The sequence below is a fragment of the Triturus cristatus genome, chromosome 7, assembly GCF_964204655.1.
Source record: "Triturus cristatus chromosome 7, aTriCri1.1, whole genome shotgun sequence".
NCBI classification, from domain to species: Eukaryota; Metazoa; Chordata; class Amphibia; order Caudata; family Salamandridae; genus Triturus; species Triturus cristatus.
The window spans coordinates 1,700,355,010-1,700,376,522 of NC_140590.1; the positions used below are offsets into that span (position 1 = coordinate 1,700,355,010).

At 42.5% G+C, this 21,513-nt stretch overlaps 1 protein-coding gene across 1 annotated transcript in view; it reads left to right on the plus strand.

The window, feature by feature from the left end:
* The window catches only part of LOC146812810 (alpha-2-macroglobulin-like protein 1), a 630,734-nt gene that overhangs the window by 311,700 nt on the left and 297,521 nt on the right, over nt 1-21,513 (plus strand). The window contains exon 19 of the mRNA XM_085615203.1: nt 11,422-11,539. Within this exon, the coding sequence (XP_085471329.1) occupies nt 11,422-11,539 (118 nt within the window). The remainder of the gene's footprint in view (nt 1-11,421; nt 11,540-21,513) is intronic.

Sequence of the window (21,513 nt, forward strand, 5' to 3'; positions counted from 1 at the left end):
GAGCAGAATAAGGGCTCTATTGTCTCAAAAAGAAGTCGCTCTGACTTCGTCCCGTGAAACATTTGTCCTTCACGTAGCCAACACCCGTACCAAGGTGCAGGCGCTTTTAAATACTGATCTCCCACTTCATTTTGGTGCCCTGATTCAAACGGTATTTAACGCCTCGTCAACAACTGGCTTGGCGCATTTTTTCAAAATTGTGGGCTCCGGCCTCGTGACCTCCTTCCAAACTATTTTTGGTGTGATACGGCCTTTTTTCGTTCTATTTGTTCCATCGTCTTTGGAGGGCTCCCGTTGATTCTCGCCCTCACTGCTGGCGTGCTGCTGTTGGTCTGCGTACTGCGCAATGGCTGCACACTTTGTGTCACGCGACAGCCTGTCCCGGCTGCTCCATCTTCGTAACCGGATGCTTGAATACTATGGAACTTTACCACTGGCTAACCTGAGCATAGCCTATGGATTATCCTTCCGGTTTGCCTACTTTACATGCGTACAACCTGTTTTTCATTGCCTAGATTGTCCTTTCGAATGGGCTCTGGATTTGTGCTTGTCAAACTCAGTGTCTCCTGCCCCGGATTATGATCGATTGATGAGTCCATTAGTGGCTCATGTGTTGGACTGTTCTGGTGTTAGGATTATGGCTTGTGGAGCGGCACATGGAGTCCTAGGGAATTGGGACATCGGAGCGGCAGCGTATGACTTCTTGGCACAAAGTTATTTAGAAGAACACGCCAGTTGTCCTCTGAATGTGCTAGAGGCTCCAGTGGTCGAAGAACATGTATGTTCATTTACCTTATTAGACTGGATGGCGGACACTTTTGCAAATTGTTCCAATGACTTCCTTTTGGAAGCTGTTGCTGCGTACTGTGCTTACACATTGATGGATTAACTTGACTATCGTCCAGCTTCCCTTGCACTAACCACACATTTTTTGTGTGTGTTCCAACATCTGGGCTCGTTGAGCCTTTGCATGATGTATTGACTTACCGTTTTCTTTTTTCCTTCATTATGTTATTTTTTTAAACGTTTTTTTCTCGAACTTTCACTCCTCTTTATTTGGATTTCCAATACATGCACTTGGTTCCGCTCTGTCGAACTTGAACTCTGCGTTCCGTTTTGTATCCCTATTTGTTTGTGGTCCGATCAAGGGGGGGTGTAGTGAAGGCAGCGATTTAGATGCATACATTGCTATGTTAGCAGAAGCGCATTAGATGTTAGAAAGCCATCTTGCCACTTTTGCTGCTTTTGCACACGACACTGCATAGACATGTTAGTATTTGAAAACTGCTTGCTTGCCTTTTCTTCACATGAGAACTGTCTGTTGTTCACATCCCTAGACGTGCACTGCGACCTTGGTCTGAACATTGTGTGCAAAAAACTCTGAGCCGCCAGACAATGTATGCTTTTGAGTTCAGGTTGATCGGCCCACTCTCTAGCCATAATACGCACACAGCTGCAAATACCTCAATGTCGAGAGCCTTTAATATTACTGTTTGCATGCGTAAGAAACACATTCTGGAGAAGAACATTTCCAGGCGCAGAGCAAAGCTAATCCTGTGATGTGATTCACCTAAGCTGATCTTTACGGTATGGGGTTCCCCATTCAAGCCTAGAGACCTTCTATTAGTATAATAATACTGGCCTACTTGCTAAGGGAAGGTGGCTGTATTCCACTGTCATTCGTAATATGATTTCTCCCTTCATTTTCTATGGTATTGTAACAATGCTGATGGTTTTAATTATAATCATTTGTCTGCTTATGTTAGCCAAAGTACTGCATCTTAGGACACGTAGTTTATAAATTAAACCTTTTAAACTTTACTGTGTCTCTGACTACTCTTGTTGTGGACTGATATGAGAATAATAACGAACAGGTATTTCTGATTCCCACCATTCCTGAGAGTACTCTAAGTCGCTTGTTCTGGGTTGTCTATACATTGGGACCTCCGAGAGAATACGGATAACGAATGGGACACTGATGCTGGTCGGATAGGGATTCTGGGTACTGAGGTGAGTTTTTGGTACACCACAATTCACTGAGGTCCTGGTTTCCTGCGCATAGTTCTGTGCATGAGCAGAATCCCTGCAACAAGACCGGCTGACAAGGAGTTGGCGGTCCCACCCACCATATTTTGATCAGACTGCCGTGCATTGTCCCATTTGTGTTCCAATTAGGGTTTGGTGAAGGGACATCAATAGTTTTTTATTAGAGTGCAGATGAGACATGAGATGTGGCTGGTGCTAATGTGTGTCCTTTGATGCATTTACTTTGCTGACACAATTACATTTTAATCAGTGCTTAATTTGTAAAAAAAAAATGTGGCAAGGCCCTAATCAGCAGGCTGCTTTAGCTTGCACCACCAATTGCGCCTGCCAGCACTACCAATGACTGTACCAACACAAACACTAACCATCACAGTCCTTCAAGCAGGACAATTCGAACTATTTCAGGTCCCCAAAGCTATAACAATGGCTTTGGTGACAGGAATTAATCATTTTTGCGAATATTAAGTTAATAAACAACTTATATTGTGCTAATTTGTAAATGAAACAAACAGTGCCACCTTGTGGCAGACTGTCATATGTGCCGGTGTTGACAATTAAGTGACGGTGCTCAGCACCGGAAACCACTGGCTCAAATTAAGCACTGATTTTATTGCTGATTTATGAGATAAGATAAGATAATTGTTTATTTATGCATGATTAATTAAAATCTTTACAAATATTGTAAAACATCAAAAGAGAGAAAAAATGTTTAAAAAGTCATTAATACATTACTTTAAAATATTATCTAAGATCAGTTAGAAAGGTTTTTTAGTTGTCATCAAGTCTCTTGAGTCTTTTTCCCATTAAGTCAAAGAACTTTACAGCCTGGCAATTCAGTTTAATGTGCTTCGGGTTAAAACACAGTTTCACAGCTTGTCTGCAAGTCCGCACGCCATGCTGGTTGAAGAATGGACGTAGTAGATGACGCCTTAAATAATTTAGTTTGGTGCAGATGCAGATTACGTGGACAATGTCCTCCTTGCCAGTTTTGCACAGTCGACACTGCTCTAAGGAATTCTTCCTCTCCCAGGGTGGCAAGTGTGGGAGTATAGGGTTTACTCCAAAACGTAGTTTCAGAAACCTTTCTTTAGTTTTTATTTTCATGCCAGTACTAAGGTATGCTTGTGGTTGTACTGGCCCATAATCACCCAGCGTTGTCCAGCCATGGGCTCTTTTCGCTAGATCATTCTTGTCTTCAATTGCTGAAATGATTCGTGCCGATTTCCTTGCGATTTTTTTAAAAGAAAGGTGATCAGTTGGAGTTCCCCATAAGTCAATCAAGCCCAAGACTTGAAGTGATTCGAGAAGATAGTCTCTGGCCAAAGATTTTTGATGTCTAAATAGCTCCCCCCATACATTGGAGCTTAAGGTGCCTGTCTCAGTAGAGCGAATCTTGTGCCAAGTCCCTACATACGCACTCCGCCTTCCTATTGTCTGTTTGATTATACCAAATTCCAACCTGATCTGAGCAGGAGAAACGTATTTGGGGAGATTGAAAATGGCCCTGTATGCTTTGGCTGTAACTATGTCCAATAGAGTGGCGTCCTTCCCATGTAGGGATTCGCTTCCGTAAGTGAGGGTCGGCTGTAATTTTGCGCGTAGTATTTGAAGGAGAGGTTGAAGTGTTAGGTCCGGAAGTTTGGCCTTTAATGATTTGATGGCCAGATGGATCATAGTCGCCTTCCCTCGTAGGGATTCAAGTTGTGGCTTAGACGTGGTTTTTGCGTCCAGGATTACTCCCAGATACTTGTAAGTATTTACCAGGTCTATTTTCTCTCCGTTCAGGTACCAACGAACTTCCCTTTTTTTCCCTGTAATTCACAGCCATAGCCTTGGTCTTTTTAAAGTTTATTTGAAGGGCATTTCTTTCAGAAAAAATATATGCGACGTCCAGGAGATGTTAAAGCCCCATCGGGGTGCGACTTATTAACACTAAAAGTCGTCTGCATATAGTAAGTTGGAAAGGGTGACTGACCCCAGTTTGGGCGCATGGTTGGAGGATTTGTCTAGTTCCCCCGGTAGGTCAGCCAGAAAGAGATTAAATAGGAAGGGGGCCAGTACACACCCTTGTTTTAATCCTTTTGTTGTTTTGATAGGCTTCGAAAGGTGTGTTCCTGTGGCAAGTTTAATTTTAATCCATGTATTGGAGTGAAGTAATATTAGAACGTCTAAGAGATGTTTCGGTATTCCCCAATGGCTTAATTTCTGCCAGAGTTTGTTGCGATCTATATGGTCAAAAGCGGCTGTGTAGTCGATGAACGTGAGATATAAGGGTGACATGGTCTCTTTGGCTTGTCCCATCAACAGGGACAATGCCATGATGTTAGTTGTGGTACCTTGGCCTCTGCAGAATCCTGTTTGAGTAATCGGGATAATAGATTTTTCAGCTGCCCATGTTGTTAACTCTTCCAAGATTATGCCTGCAAAGTATTTAGCCTCTACGTCTAGTAATGCAATTAGCCGGTAATTGTTTGGGTGCTTCTTGCTACCATGCTTATAAATTGGGCTAATTACTGACCCATGCCAGGACTCAGGGAGTATCTGGGTGAAAATTAGAGTGTTAAATAAGGGTGCCAATGATTTGCTCCAAAATTCCACGTCTTCCTTGTACAACATGGGAGGAATACCATTTGGGCCCGGTGCTCCCGAAGGTCGTCCTCTTGTTATTTGTCGTTTTACGTCAGCTGGGATAATTAGATTTTGCCATTGTTCGACAATTGTCAACACTTCTGCCGTTGGTACTGGTTTATCAAGTTTTGATGAGATTGTACGCCCATTGTTGTACTTTTCGTGGGTCCTTGTGGGTGCGTGACTAATTCCTTTGCCTTCAATTTTGGGCCATATGATTTCGGAACGAGATTTGTGTGTTACAGCACCCACTGTGGTGTCCTCATTGCTAAAATGTTTTAACAGATATTTTGCCCAAACCTCCTCTGGTATGTGGGAATTTTGACCCCGAAGGTCTGGGTTATTTTTTTTTTAACCATTTGCCAAAACTTCAAGCTATTTTTCTGCTTCCCTTCGTAATGGAGTTTTGCCCATAGTGCTTCATTCTGTTCCTTCCTTTTTTCCTATTTCATCCGTTTTAGATGTTTTTTTGCTGTCTGTAGGACTATGCGCAAGCTGCAATTTGTTTGATCCTTTCGCAACAGACTTAATGTTTGATTTATTAGCCGTTTTTGAGTCTTCATTTCCAAAGTTATTAGATTTTTATTTGGGGCTCCCTTCCCCTGACATAACAGGTTAGGCGAGTTTTTTTATCAGTTTCTCGCTAACTTTTGTAATGAAGTTTTGCCAGTTGTCCGACGCTTGGTGTGAGGGATTGACTGTTTGAGTAAAAAGATCTTTAGCTATCGTGCTTACTGACCCGATGTTGTCAGGGTAACATCGTAGCCGCCGTAAATTAGACGTGACTTCCAAGCAAGGGCCTTTGTATGATTCTTTTCCATATTGAGAATTGACTCTTATTGTGGTTTCTAGGGGTAGGTGGTCACTGTGGTCACTCATCCCTACTCTAAACGCTTTAGTCCAGCTAAACATATTTAAAGATATGAACATGTAATCGAGGTGGGAAGATTGTTTATTGGAGTGAAAGGTTGCGACTGGTGGGTCGTCATCGACATACCGCTCATTCAAGGCCCTTAAGTTAAGATGTTCTAAATTTCGGAGTACGTTTTTGAGTTCTTAGTTAATTTCCTAATTTTTATCAAGCCTTGTGTGGGTACGCCCCATGCAGCATTCAGATCTCGAATAAGGTCGTCATCTTGGTCCTCGCTGATTAAGGGCATGTTGAAATCCCCGGCCATGATGATTAAGTCGGTGTCCTGTTCTTCCCTTATCTTCTCGAAGGCTGCTCCCAGATCTTTTGCAGCCTTTTGCTTGTGTTTTGGATGTATGTATGTGTTAATTATATAACTTCTTGAGGCAGGTTCTGGAACCAATGTGAGATCTTTACCACCTGTATTGCACTGGAAGGGGATATGTAAGAATCTATTTCTTTAATTTCGCCTATTGATTGTAAAGAGGCAAAAAGCATCAGTCCACCTGACCTCCGTCCAAAGATGGAGTTTTTATTGGCCGGGATGCAGCATGATGCAAACCCTAATAGGTCAAATGCTTTTTCTTCCCAAGTTTCTTAAAGTAATAGGAGATCAAATCTGTTCAAATATTGAAGGAATTCGGAATCATTGCCATTGATGTTCCATGAGCAGATTCTGATTTCCCTGATCTTGTTTGAGAGATTAGCTGGTTGTTGCCCTTTTTGTCAAATTGCACCAGTCGTTATGCTAATTGTGCATTGGATTGACTTCCAATTGGGGTATGGTCCTGCGGGAAGTAACTACTATGAATTTGATTTGGTCCTATTTGTGATTTTCTGTTATCTTTGGAAAATGCCCTCGGGGAATTACTTCTGGCACCCCTTAGAACTGAATTGGTATTTTTAGGGGCTAATGACCTATTAGATGATAAAAAGGGCGTTGGATAGCGGGGAAGCTGTTCTAATCTCAACTCTATCCCCCATTGTTGGAATGTTGCTACTTCTTCCATGATTTTACTTGGTGTTTCAATGGAGTTCCAGGTTGCTTTCGTTATTTCCGGGCGATGGGGCTCAGTATTTGGCTGAAACTCTATTTGTACACGTTCTGGAGAACTAATGTTTTCTAGAGTAGTGACTGAATGCAAGAGTCTTAAGATATTACCCCTATTCAATATGTCATCCCTAACTCGGGAGACGTATTCGGGAATGAAGAGGATTGATGCTTGACTATGCAAATGGTGAGATGCTATTGGGTTTACTGGAAATCCCACATTATCTTGACGGATTGGTTGGGGAGAACGTGCTATGCTTGTTGTGTCTAGATGGTTTAGTTGCTCCATTGGAATGTTGTCTGCCTTTTGAGGCCTTGTGTTGCTGTTCGCATTCCTTTTTGGATGAAGCGGCAGCTCTACTTTGGTGACTGCAGCATTGTCTGCACTTTTTGTTATTCGAGTGTGTTCGACAGATGTTGACTCAACCTTGTGAGCGTTGTATACCGCTTGTTTTGATTGGATTTAAGGACCTTTCTGTTCGAGTTCTTTGAGAACAAGTTCCTAAGTTGAACTGATTATCAGTTTGTCGCAGGATTCTGAAGATGATGAATAGGTGCTACCAGTGGTCATATGCGAGGGTGATAATTGCTCTTTATGTTTTATTTTTTGTCCACGGGTCACTTCTGAAACGGGTAGATACAATTGTGTCTCTTTTTTATGCTTTCCGTGCGTTGACAACCTATTCCTTCCTTTCCTTTTTTTCTTTCTGCAGGTTTTATTCAACACTTGGTTGTTTGTTGGAGTTGAATTATCTGTGGATGTAGGAACAATTGTGGGAACAATAACCAACGAGTCAAAAGGAGGTGTTTGTTTTGTAGGTAAATTGGTTGTTAAACTCTGCTCAGCAGACGGCTCGGTCTCTCGGCTTATGTGTATCAATAAGGACTCAGACGGTGGGTCCGAAGTTTGTGGGATCGGGGTTTGTAGGGTTGTCAATTTCAAGTCATTTATTAAATCTCCCAGCATTGCTGGTAGCGATGATAATTTGTCCAAAATCGGGTCATAAGTTTGCAATTGTTGAGGATTTATTTGGGACTCGTATACTGCGTCTTGTCCTCTTTATATGTGGCCATTTAATTCTGAAATCTTCCGGTCAATTCCTGAAATTGTGTCCGCCATTGTCTGCAAAACTATGAGTTGCAGATCCATCTTTTGAGATTGAAATTCTAAAGCCGTGGTCGAATGTTGCAGAGTTTCCAGAATTGTTGCCCATATTGCATCGTGGCCCAGATTGTCATTTTTGTCGGTTTTGTCCAATCTTGGTGATGCGTCGATGGATGGGCTGCATCCAGCTGATTTCTGATTATAAGTTGCAACTAGTTCCTCCCATTCCTGCGCTGCTATGGAGGATACGTCATTGTTTGTGTAGTTATCTGTAAGTTGAAAGTCGTTGTGCTGTAATGAAGTGCAACGTTGCGGTGAAGTATGTATTACTGACCTGTCATTTGATACAGTTATTCCTATATTGCTATTTAAGTTTATTTGAGATGTCTGTTTTTGGATCAAGGAGATGTTCACCGATTGATGGTGCTGGGTACCATTTCCTTGTTTAATTGTTTTGACTTGGTGCAATGTTTGCATCTCCTCGAAGCCCAGGATTGCCTTCTTTGATTTCTTTGATTTTGGTGAGCTACTTAATGGTTGGAGACAGTGTGGGTCTTCCCTTTCTTCCTCCTTATGAGTCTTGGTCTCAAAGACCTTATTCTCAACCTGTCTTACTGGATATTGATATTGGTGGATTACTGCCTCTGTGGATTCAACTTTCTTTGGTAAATTCCAATTTTTAATAACGGAATTGTTGGTCAGCTCTTTTCCCGTATTTATATAGTTGGAGTTTGCTTGGACTGCCAAGGTTGCTAAGTGGGTAAGTGAATCCACTTTCCTATTGTTTTCCTTTAATAGAATTGGTGCTAATCTTGCTTCAGCTACCTCAATGTTAGATATGTTCAAAGGGCCAGCTTGCCCGAGCGGGCCTGTTGGGTTTCTATTGAAATGTTTTATGCAGCTTTGATTATGCTCACTTGGTAGGAGTGGTGCGTGGAGGCCCTTGATGCTCCCTGTTTTAGAAAAGATTGCTGATCCTGGATCTTTTAAGAAAGAAAACTTTGTATATATCTTCGGTTGGTAAAAATGTGTCTTTTTCTTCACTGGCGTTCCATCAATGGTTATGAGGTTGTTTGAAACCATTGTTGGCGATTTTAATGCCCGGGGCGGAAGCACCTGGGATAGTTCCTGTGATTGCTGCAGTCGTTGTGGAGCTGCCTCCAGGCAGGGTAATACAGTAGATGCGTTATAGCTTTCATGTTTAAGGTTTTGTGTAAATCCGAAGTGAGAGTTAGTTCGTAACTAGTTTTTAGTTCTTCGTTGATGGTTGGCATCGTATCTTCTCTGGTTTCCACAGGTTGGCTTCCTCCGCTTTTATTGGAACTTAAATATATTGGTGGAGATACTGACTCTAGTTTCCTTTTCCGAGATTTGGATATAGAGTTGATTTTGGGGTTTGATTTTTTATTCGGTGAATTGGAAGGTGGCTGCCTCACTCTGCCTGATCTAATTTTTTCCGTGTTATACACAACTGATGTATTTGATATTTACTTATGTTCCGTTATGATACGTAGGCACAGTATGTAGTTTGTTACTAGTTCAGCACTTGCGTTGTTTAAATGATGATGAACTGCGTTTTAGTATACAGCAGAGATTATTGCAGTTTGAAGCAGATTCCTACAGTTTTCAGCAAATTTCGACGGTATAACTCCCCATTAATTTGTGCCCTCTTGTTCCCCCCTTTTTCCTTGTTGTTTATTGAGTTTTTTCCAGTAGGCGCAATAATAACTGCAGGTTGCTGCTTACATGCTGACAGTGGGAGTAGGATAAGAGGGAAGAGGAGCTAGGTGACGAGCGGTGCTCACGGAGGGGACCTCAAGCTGACTGGCCTAGCCAAGCCGTCTTCCAGTCGACTCACCGGGCTCTTACTTTGCGACCGCCTCTAACTGCAGTCACGCTCGTGCGTAGTCTCTACTTTGCCCCCAGCAGCTCTACTCAGCCTTGCCTCGCCGCACCTCGTTGAGTAACTCCAACGCTCCCCCCTCCTGAGGGTAATACAGGCAGTGGTGGGTGATAGATCGCTGATCCCCCCCAAGCGGGGCTGAAGAGAGTGTAGCTCCCCCGATGATTTCCTATCAGGTCAGGTCAGGTCAAAGCAGGGCTGAGTTTGGTCCCAGGCCTCTATAGCCCGTGAGTCCCCGAGTAAGCTGGCTGGAACTCTAAATAGTCTAAACAGTATAATCAGGCAGCCACTGCTCCACCCCCCCCCCCCGCCTCACCTCTCAAGGCTGGCTCTGGTGGGAGTGGTGTGCTGTATTGCTGCTGCTTGGCTTCATTTGGCTTCGCTGCGCTGTGTACCTTTCTCACTGCACAGGGGTTTCCTACTTCACAGCGCCCCGACCGCTGTTTCCGGCTTTTCCAGCTTCACTCCTTCTCTCCTACCGCAGAGCTTGCCTAGAGGAGACACCAGTCAACGCCGCAGTCAAACCCGCGGTTGACTCCGGATCCACTGGACCGTGACAGCTCGGCTCGGCTCCTCGGCTCGCTCCCAGTCGACGCACAAGGCACAAGGAGCACAAGGAGTACAAGGAGCAGAGCACAGCACAAAGCACAGGTCCTCCGGTTTTCGCCCGCAGCGCAAGTTTCCTCCGCTTCTCCTGCAGCTCACGGGGCGCGACTCCCACTGCTCTCGGTCTCGCGGCTCCTCCTCCTCCTCTAGTGTCGGCAGCGGCACTTCTCACAAAGGGCGGAGACAGAACCAGATTTATGGCTCTTTTTTTATGCTGTCTTTCAAAATACAGTCCCTTTGTCGGAATTATCTACTATAGAATTCTTTTACTGTATATACTCTTCTTTGAGGGTACAGATTAACTCTGCTAATACAGTTTGTTCAAGAAAGAGGCCCTATTCCTGGCTCTATGCCTAAGATGTTGTTTCATTATTGGATTTCTTTGCAGAAGACAGTAGGTGTAACACACAAAAAGTTGGGAAACTATTGCCAAACACTTCTAAAAGAAAGACAGACCTATTGTCTTTGCTATTGCCTGCTCTTGAATGGCATAGAAGACACTGCTGACAACTCGTGTAAGCATGCTTGGTACTGAGGAGTAAGCAGTGGCTGGCAAGAGACTCAGGGACAGTATAACTTATCCTGTATTCAAAAGAAAATAATTAAAAATAATCAGTGTTTAGGTGTCTATACTCTTTATGCCTCACTGCAAATCAAGATACCAAGTAGTAGGCAAAGACTTGAAATTAATTTTAACTATTAGTGTAAGTGTGGTAGCTCTCATTTTTCTGAGATCTATTTTTTTCTAGCTTCAAGTTGTGTGCCATGATTTTACTGTACCTATTTATAATGTTTTTTTCCGTACATTCTATTGTACTTTTACTGATGTTTTGTTAGAAACTAAATAAATGTGTTAAACCCTCAGAAAAGTATAAATCTGCTCAAAATATCCTTGGGATTGCACCATGTCACTGTCAGGCTGGTTTTGTGCCTGTGCTGGAAATGCGAATAAACAGATGAAGTCTGACCTCTTCCCCCACCCAGCCTTTGAAAATTATTAATGCTATAAAATGAGTTCCCTTAAACTGGGTAATAATACTTTTTATTAATCATCTGTCTGCCATTTTGTCAATATTAAGTACTTGTGGTCTTTGTAACGGTTTAGCATAATTATTATTACCTTATATAAGTATCCTTGACAAGTGGGTTTGTTTTCTATATCTCCCTTTAAGTCAAGGGTTTAAATGCCCCAGGTGGACCCGTGGAAATGGTGATGGACAGTGGCGCAGCTCCGCAGAGCGTCCGCTCGTTCTTCCCAGAGACATGGCTCTGGAGTTTGGTGCCAGTGGGGTAAGACCTAGCTTTCTGATCTTTTGCTATTTAATTTCTCACTGGCATGAAAACAGTGGTGTTGGCACAATTTTCTAAGTAGGGGTGCTGCAATCAATGCTACATCTACAGACAGCACATTTTCCTTTGGAATCATCACTATATCTGCACAGATGTTCAGTGTTACTGATAAACCTATATAGAGCACAAACAATAATTAGAGGAATTGGGTTTTGGTGAATATTTGTCATTTGGACATCATCAAGGAAAATGTCGTGATTTTATTTGATCCTACTAAAATGTTTATTTCCATCATCACACTTCAGAATTACAAAAAAACGCTTCATTTGTGCTTTCCTGCTTTGTTGCGTGTTACAAAAAGCAACATCCTACAGCCTTTCCTTTCACACCAGCAAGATTGCCCTAGAGTTCAGTTTAAAAAATCGTCTCACTTTGCAGTCAGAGAAGGAAAGGTAAGCACCAATCCCTTTGTTAAAAGAATAAGCAGCAATTTATCAGAAGACTACCCTAACATTAGCACCTGTGTGACATGTGACCGGATAAAAACAAGATTTTGAACCATCTTTAATGCTCATTCACCTTAGGAAATGCAGCATGGTTATTTTGAGGGTGCAGCCCTACATCCAGTAGATATGCATGAACAGTTATGTCAGGGTATCTCTAACTTTCCACTTATTTGGCCTAATTTTCATTTCGAAAATACTGTTGGGCAGTGTTGGGACCCAGTTTCCTCCTCTATCCTAACATTAATACATTGGGCATGACTTCTATTGGATGATCTCAGTCCTTCAGGGGATCTCCTTCTACCGACAGTACATATACTCAGTAGGGTCTCAATCCTTGAGGGACAAGGAATAATTAAGATTGTTCCCAGGGGTCACAGACCGAGCCGGACAGGGAATGCAAACTGGCTCTGGAAATTGAGTTCGACCAGCTGCAGGGGTGGGGAGGGGAGGGGCATGAGAAACACTGCAGCTGCTTTTGGTACAGGGGGCTGGTATTGCAGCAATGCTGCAAAACCGCCTCCTGTACCAAAAATGGCTCCCACTGGTTCCAAACCACCCCCACCCTCCCGGCCCACCTGGAAAACACCTGGTACCCGCTACAGCCAATCCGGCCCTGGTCACAGAATATTATTCAAAATTTGTGGACCACTTTTAGGAGCATATGCAAGTAATGTGGACACAGAAGTTGGGTGACTATTTTGAGTAGACTAAGGAGTGTGATCATCAAACATGCTATTGTGAGAACCATGGCACTGAAGCAATTTCATCTAGAATACTCAGAGATGCAAAAATAAATTATTTACTCAATGAGAAGGAGGCATGTGTGTTAGTCGAGGCGGAGTGAAACTTCTGCACTTATTTATGGGGAACAGCATTTGAAATTTTCTACTGACCACAAGCCATTATTTTGTTTTTATCAACTGAAGAAGCTAGTAAAGCGACTCCATGCTTAGCGAAGTGAATTTATCATTTACAAGGAAAAAAACCTGAGAGTCCGGTATGTACCTGGGTTCCGACAACATTAATGCTAATTGCTTATCTAGATTGCTAATCCAGGACATACAGGAGTCAGTGGAGGATAAATGGGATGTGGCTAGTATGAAATCGAGTTGTGGAGAAGCGCTGAGCAATGAGAAATGGTTGATGAAAGCTGATGAAAATGAGGAACTGCAGTAAATCGGAAGGTCCATTTCAAAAGCATGGCTGAAGACTGCAGACAAATGTAGTGGCATCAGGAATTACACTTCAGCATGGTTGCAGTTGTCAGATTCTTGAGTATTGCGAAAAGATCACATAAACCGGTGGTCCCAGCTTAATTCAGAAGGAAGCTAGTACTGTTGTTGCATAAAGGTCACAGATGCAGGTCTAGGATGAATGTAAGGGCTAAATTGAATTTTTGGTGACCAGGGATGGATAGAGACAGTCAAATGTTTGTGAGTGTGCATTACGTGCACTATGAGTGACGAATCGCGAGTTGTTAGTGAAACTCCAGTTGTTCAACAATCATGGCAAATAATTTGTGTGGATATTATCGGCCTATATACCTGTTGCTATTCAACTAGTGATCGAGGTGCAAGCAACAGAAGAGACTACATTTCTCGTAAAAGTGTTCCTGAGGGTAGAAATATCCAGAGGAAATAGTGTCTGAAAATGGACCACAAGTCATGCCTAATTTTTTAAACATCATTGTATCAAACATCAAGCACTGTCTTTTAGCATCAAAGAATAATGGGTTGATTGAAACATAAAACAAATGAAATGCTACAGCTAGTAGTACACTAATTTGGATGGAATGGAGAAACTCATTACTTTATTGTAGAGCAACAGGCATATGCCATATTCTTCTACAGTCTAATGGCCTTTTTGTTTGTTGAGAGATCATATGCCATGCTCTAAGATTTGTCCACTTTGGATGGGTAAGAGAAGGGTATCAACTGAGGAGTGCAGCAAAATCTTGTGACTTCAAAACTGGTGAGTGGGTTTGAGCAAAAGATTTTTTCCATCCAGAAGAGAGTAGTTCGAGTGTATGGCAATTCGGTAGGTGTAGGTGGAGCAAAAGTATTGAATGTGAAAAGAGCTTTCATCTGTAAGTTGAAAGAGGAGTTGGAAGAGGCAACAAAGAAGACATGAGCAATGGGGGCTGTGCCAGAAGAATGACCAGCATGGGCCAAAGACACAGAAAGATACCCAGAAGATATGTAGTTGATGCATGATTCTGTGTGATAGTTGCTTATGCTGCTACATTTTCTTGCTAATTATATTTATTTTTAAAAACAGTTATTGTCTATGTTCATAATGATTTTTGTTTTGTAATGGAGGATGATGTGGTACATTCTGTTATTAGCATAACATGGCAAATGTATTCTGCTAGGTTTTTGCATGGCTGTGGGAATGTAGGCGGCTAGAGGTTCTATTGGATTGTTCTTCTTTTTTTTTTTATATATATATCTTTATTCAGATGTTTCCACAATTATCGCCCCGCCCCCCGCCCTCCGGAGTCAGACAAATATACAAGCAAATTCCTTTTACACCTTACATAATAATCAGCAAAAGCATTCTTGCTCATCATACATTTGGTAGATTTTCTAAAAACACAGAAAAGTTTATAGCAGTTAGCTTTGAGCTAGGCTCCATTGTATAAGAGGAGTCCAAATCCTCAACCCCCTTCTGCGCCGTTGCTTGCCCTTCCGCTTGTAGATGGCAACCTCCAAATTAGACATGGCCAATAGCCTGGCTAACCACTGTTGGAAAGATGGTGCTATAGGATCTAGCCATGCCGAGGCAGTACATAATCTTAAAACCGCCATCGCAATAAAGATAAACTCGTTGCCAATACCAGGGCTGTCAGGGTCGTCGGCCCCTAATAAGATTGTTTCGCTAGTTAAAGCTATCTTCCTATGCAAAACAGTAGTCAAAAATTTCTCTATGTCTTGTTCCCTTGCCACTCCCCCACTTGGCTATTTTATCGGGGGTGTAATATAAAAAGAAGCAGGTTTTGTAGAACTGTGCCTGAAGTTTGGTAGAAATGAGTATGGTTTGAGAAAGAAGATAGGCACAATTAAATCCCTCGGCAGATATTTCTAACTTACCCTGCCACTTCTGTGAGATTTTCTCTAAATCATCCGGAAACATAGCGATGAGAGAGGAGTAGACTCCCCCTATAGTGTGGTTCCTGGTGTGTATAACTGTCTCCACTATGGATATTTTCTCACCCATTACCCTCCACCCTAATTTGTGTGTAAGAAAATCCCTGATTTGTAGAAATTTTAAAAAGTCCCGCCAATCAAAGTGATTCTCATTTTTCAGAGCTTCAAAAAATGTAATCCCGGATGGGGAGAAGAGGCATCCCAGCTGTATTATTCCTGCCTTGTTCCATCTGTTTATGCAGTTGTCTCTGAAGATAGTGCCTGGAAGAATTGGATTATCCATTAGGGGGGTATAATGAGTAATTTGCCCTAAACCTAACATTTTCCTCACCGCCTTCCAAACCTTAAACCCACTGTAGAGTGTTTTAAATTTGACCTTCTTATGATAACTGTCATGTAGATGTCTCCATAAATACCCTCTGCTTTTGCTACCAAGAATTAATTGGAAAATAGACGGTGTATTATCCTCACACATTTCCTATAGAGTAGCAACGATGCCCAATAATAAGCTTTTAGATTAGGGAGAGCTAGACCTCCTCTATCCTTGGGGAGAGTGAGAAATTTGTAAGCACACCGGGGTTGGAATATACCCAAATGAAACTAGAGAACATGAGTTCAATAGACTTAAACCAGTGACTGTTGAGTTTGAGACAAATTGCTCTAAACAAATACAGAATTTTCGGGAAATACACCATCTTGACTGCATTCAATCTTCCAATAATAGACAGATGAAGATTGTCTAAACGACGTAAATCTTTTTGCATTGAGCCCACAATTGGTTTTAGGTTTATGTCTACCATATTATCAAGATTAGAACAGATGGCGATTCCCAGGTATGTAGGTTTTCCACCACCCGAGGATCATCCATCCTGCTTTTTTTATTCAAAACAGTCTGTGTCTTCCCTCGGTTGAGCGCATAACCGGAAACTAAACCGAAATTGCTAGCTTCGCTCTCAATAACGGACATAGTTGTAAAAAGATCAGCAATTACAATGGCTATATCATCGGCGTATGCTAATGTTTTGGTTGGATATTCTTGTAATACAATGGGTATTATTTCCCTATTCCTTTCCAGTCTACGGATAAAGGGATCTATGTAAATTGCAAAAAGCAATGGTGAGCATGGACAGCCCTGGCGTGTTTCTCGGGAGATTGTTAATTCTTTGGTTAAGCTTCCATTCACCAATACCACTGCTCTGGGGTTGATATATAATTTTTGTACTGCCTGTATGAAACCTTCCTTGATCCCAACCTTAGACATAGAATTCCCCAGAAATTGCCAGGAGACCCTATCGAAAGCCTTCTCGGCATCTTGAAGGATCAATGCCATAGAGTCTCCCGCAACCTCCGTACCGTCAAATAGGGTAATCACTCTCTGAATGTGATTAATAGTTGACCGCCCTGGCACAAAACCATGTTGGCACTTAGCAATCACTTTGTGGACAATAGTGGCAAACCTATCAGCCAGAATTTTTGAATAAGGTTTTTGAATATGCATTGATTTTTTTTTTTTTTTGCAAAAACAATTTTTATTGCATAATTCAGGTACAATAGCCATCTGCAGTGACCAGCATATCATTGGTCTTCTAATAATATACTCCATTGCATAGTACAGTGCAGACCACTTCCAACTACCAACGCACCGCCCCCCAACACTCCCCAAATACAAATACTCCCTCCCCCCACCCGCATGTCAGTGTGCCATAGTCGCAGGTACCGTGATATGTCTGTCTCGGGATTGGCCGTGGGAGCGGCCGCGAGCCACTCTCCACCACCATGATCAGGCGCCAAGCAGCAAGGAGAAGAGAAGCCCTCCCGCCCCCACGTGTGACCCGTCAGCTGCCTCTCCACCGCTACTCTGCTGCATGCTGCTCCTGTGCTTCAATACCCTCCTCTGCTTCTGCGCCCCACCCCCGGAGGTCTACCACTAGCGCTTCCCATGCATGTGCCATGGCTAATGCCTTTTCATCATTTCCCCGCAGCGCTAGCTGCAGCCTAAGTGTACTCTCGCTACCCGCCCATTTTGTGAAGGTAGTTCTCCACCTCTCGAAGCTGGGGCCAGTTCTCGATTTCCAGTGCAGGGTAATTTCTCTTTTAGCCACCACCAGCCCTAGGTCGCAAAACTTGCCCGTGACTTTCGTGCGTGGTGTGTGGGGAAACCATAGCAGCAGGCAAACTCCCATTTCCACCCCCAATTCCCGCCCGTTACTTGGGTCAAGCAATCAATGACCTCCCGCCAATAACCGCTGAGGATGCCACAGGACCAAAACATGTGCTTAAAGTCGGCCCCCTCCTCCCCACAGCGAGGGCACTGTGGAGCGGGACCCCCAAAATATTGAAATAATTTAGCTGGCGTCAAATAGGCCCTATGCAAGATAAAGTACTGCACCAATTGAAACCTGGCATTACGTGTGCTCTTCCAGGCCCGTCTCTGTAACCTGGGCCACGTCAAGTCCGGGATGGGCTTCCCGATGTCCAATTCCCATTTATCCTTCAGCGCACTCAAAGGAGCTAGGTGTTCCATCGCCATTCTCTGATAGAGGCATGTAATGGCCTTGACCGTGCCCGCCGCCATGACCACATACTGACAGCCGGCAGCCGTCTGCGGTTCAGAGAGTCCCGTATTTGAATCTGCATTGATGAGGGTAATAGGGCAGTATGAGCATAGCTAAGCTGGAGGTTTATTCTTTTTAGGGAAAATAACTATTTTTGCCCTAGACCAAGAATTTGGAGGTTGGCCGATTTAAAAATATGTATGATTAGTTCTAATAAAATGTTTTTAATTTGCTCTAGAAACGTTTCGTAAAACTCGGAAGGGATACCATCCAATCCGGTAGCTTTCCCCTTCGGGAGATTTTTAATGGTGACTAAGATTTCATCTAGATTAGGTGCTTCCTCCAACATAATCTGATCTTCCTAAGCGAGCTTATCATAAATGCCGCAGTCTAGATATCTATCAACCTCGGTTAAGCCCCCCCTACCTTCTTCCGTGTACAGATCTCGATAGAACCGCCAAAAAGCCTCTCTAATAAGTTCTGAATCGGATAATTGGCCCTCAACGGGATCATATATTTGACGTATCAGATTGGATGTGGTTTGTTGTCGCATTCGCACGGCTAGCTGATGACCCACTTGTTCATTAACTTCATACACCATTTCTTTTCGCACAGTTGCTTTCATGACAGCTTTGTCAGTAAAGATATTGGTGATTGCCGCCTTAGCGATTGCTACCTGGCTTTGGGTTTTAGTAATTTCTTCTGCCGCTTTGATCCAGTTTGTTACTCTTATCATCTCTTCTTCAGCCAACCTAAGGTTTTCCTGTAAATCCAGCATACTCTCCCTCTCTAGTTTGTTAGCCCTCAAAGAATACTGCAACGTCTCTCCCCGAATCCCTGCCTTCATAGTGTCCCAAACTATATCAATTCAGGTACTACCAATATTATCAGCTAGGAAATTGGGGATCCATTCTCTCATATGGGCACAATAGTTATCATCTAGCAGCAGGGATCTTTCAAAAGTCCAGGATGTTGGTTCTATGTTTACAGGTGCCATTTCCAGGGTGCAAACTAGAGGGTTATGGTCTGATAGTATTCGGGGCAACTTCTCTGTTTGGCACTTAGTTTTGAGTGAGTTTGACATTAATCTATTCTAACACGAGTAGAATGTGGGTTAGAAAAGAAGGTATACCCTGGGTCGTTAGGATTTGATCTTTGCCAACCATCCACTAATCCGTGTACACAACACATATTCTTCAGAGACTTAAATACTTTAGGTTTGTGGCCTTTGTAAAGCCAATCATTTTTCAAAAACCAATCCGATGGAAGATTAATATTAAAGTCCCCACAGACTATTACAGGTAGAGGCCAATGTGCAAGCTGATTAGAGATTTCGTCAAATACAACAGAGTCACCACTATTGCTCCCATATAGGGCACACAGTGCTAGCTTCTGTCCCTTTCCATATTAGCATTCCGTAATAGCCCATCGGACAAATTTATCAGTTTTGGAGTGATTAAAAATATACCCACTGCCCTTGGCTAAGATTGGAACCCCCCGAACCCGTGCCCCCTGTGACGTAGCACACACCAACCTATACCCTAATGTGTTTAAAATATGGCTCTGAGATCCCTCTATGTGCGTTTCTTGGAGGCACACAATATTCGCCCCCCCAAGCTTGTAATCCTATTGCGACCTTTTGTCTTTTTTTAATGTCGTTTAATCCACAGATGTTTAGGGGTGGCATTTTTAACACCCCCATAGTTTTGAGATAAGTGGACTATATATCGCACCTAGTTTACCAAAAGTCCACGTGTTATTTTGCCTTTGCCTTTTAGTGTAGCCTAATGTAATTTCTCTCAATAGTTTTAACAACATGTCTAACCCACCCGCTCCCCGCCACCCTCCCCTGCTCCCCTCCCCCACCCTCCGCCATTCATGAAGGTTACCTGGCCACCAGATTGAAGACGCCAGCCCTGATTACTTATAACATCTGATTTCTTAACACAGTATGCTTCCCTTGACAGATCTAACACAGTAACAATTGTGTTAATTGTTTGTGTCCCTATTGAATTGTTCTTAATGAAAAGGTCAGATATAGTGTTCCACGGGGAGTAAGTTGCCGCTCTGCCATGGCTGTCCTGGATGTGTCTTGTAATGTTGGGTTTAAAAAACTTTTAATAACTTTGGATTCCACTGCTGCTCTTTTCATGATTTCGAGTTGATATCGCCACAACCACCTTTCATTATAAAGATTATTTTCTCTCATCCTGTTCCTCTATCTTCTAACTTGCCCTTTTCTTTGCTGGATTGTCCGCTATGCTCCTTAACTACTACTCTGGTGGACCGGTGTTTGCTTCTATTCACTTTCAATCTCTCTCCTAACTATTCTTATCTATCCTGCAACATCCTTCGCTCCTGGGCTAATTATTCTTTCCAAGAACTATTCATCTCACTTCTGGACTGTAACTATTACTTCTGGATTGCATAGTCAAAAGAAACTGAAATGAAATCATGGATAGCCGTCTCGCCAAGACCCCATCATCTTGGATCCTGAATCATTCATCTTTCTCCTTGACCTACCTTCATCAATATTGGCCCATCTGGCTTTGACCTTGCCTCCTTTTGCTGTACTGAATAGTCCACCTCACTATCAGCTGATCAGCTGTTCATCTGTCTTTTCTTGTCCTTCCACTTTTGAACTTTTCTTCTGTGTCCTGTACTGTTCTTCTCACTACTGCACTGTCATTCTCTCTCTGCAACCATTCTTCTCTTTGGATCGGTCTATCTCAGATCCCCAGTGCCCCTGAACTATCAATTGAATCCTATGTATCCTATATAGTGGTGGCTTTGAAGCCCTCAGGGATAAAAGGTCAATGGATAGCTTAAGTCAAAAAACCAAACACTACTAAAGGATCTCTAAATAATAAATGATGTCAGTGGTCTCTAATGTTTACTCAATTATCTTAGTGGAATGATGAATAACTGTTCCCATTGTGTGATTTTTATTAGTCATGCAGTGAGTTCTTTCAGTTTTCTACACTTGCCACCCAAGACGTCAGTGAACAATTTAATTGGTCATTTTTGTGCCAGACAGAGACAATCACAAAATGTGTAGAGCCTGGGACTGATTTAGGTTAGCCTGAGCCAAATATCTAAGAATAAAATTTAGAGTCTTGAACTGCTTTTTTAAAATATTGTATTTGTTTTTAATATAATATAATAGCAACTATGATATCTAAAAATATGCTGGTAGTAATACTGGTAAACTGGTATCAGTGGTTTAAGGAGTACCAGTGTATTAATGTTTCTACTACTTTTTCTTACACTACAACTCTCTCATATTAGTTTCTGTCTGTGGCTTTTTTCCGTGCCCTGTTGTGAGTTTGGTGAACTGACCCTTGAAAATATCTCCAATTATTTTCTGCAAATTTCCAAGTCAGGACCTTGTTCACTATTTCAGCTACTTGCTTTGCTCTGGAATTCTTTCAAGACCAAGAAAGAAAACAAACAGATCTATCCTATTTGGATTTACTTTGTCACATAGCTATGGATAAAAGCGTAATGCAGGTATCTGCAGACCAAATTTCACATGCAAAACCAATTTATGCTGAAAGTTGACGATCAAGCTAAGTCCAAACCCCTTTACACCATCCCACAGTTATTGTATGCAAGGGAGTATGTGTAGAGCGGGCCAGCGTTAAAAAAACATGGGTTTTGGCTCAAGTCAGATCTGCTAACTATTTAGCTTTGCTCCAAATCTTAACGTCTAGTGAAAGCAGCAGGTGCAAGCAAGAGGTCAAGCTTTATTTTGACTTATATACCTA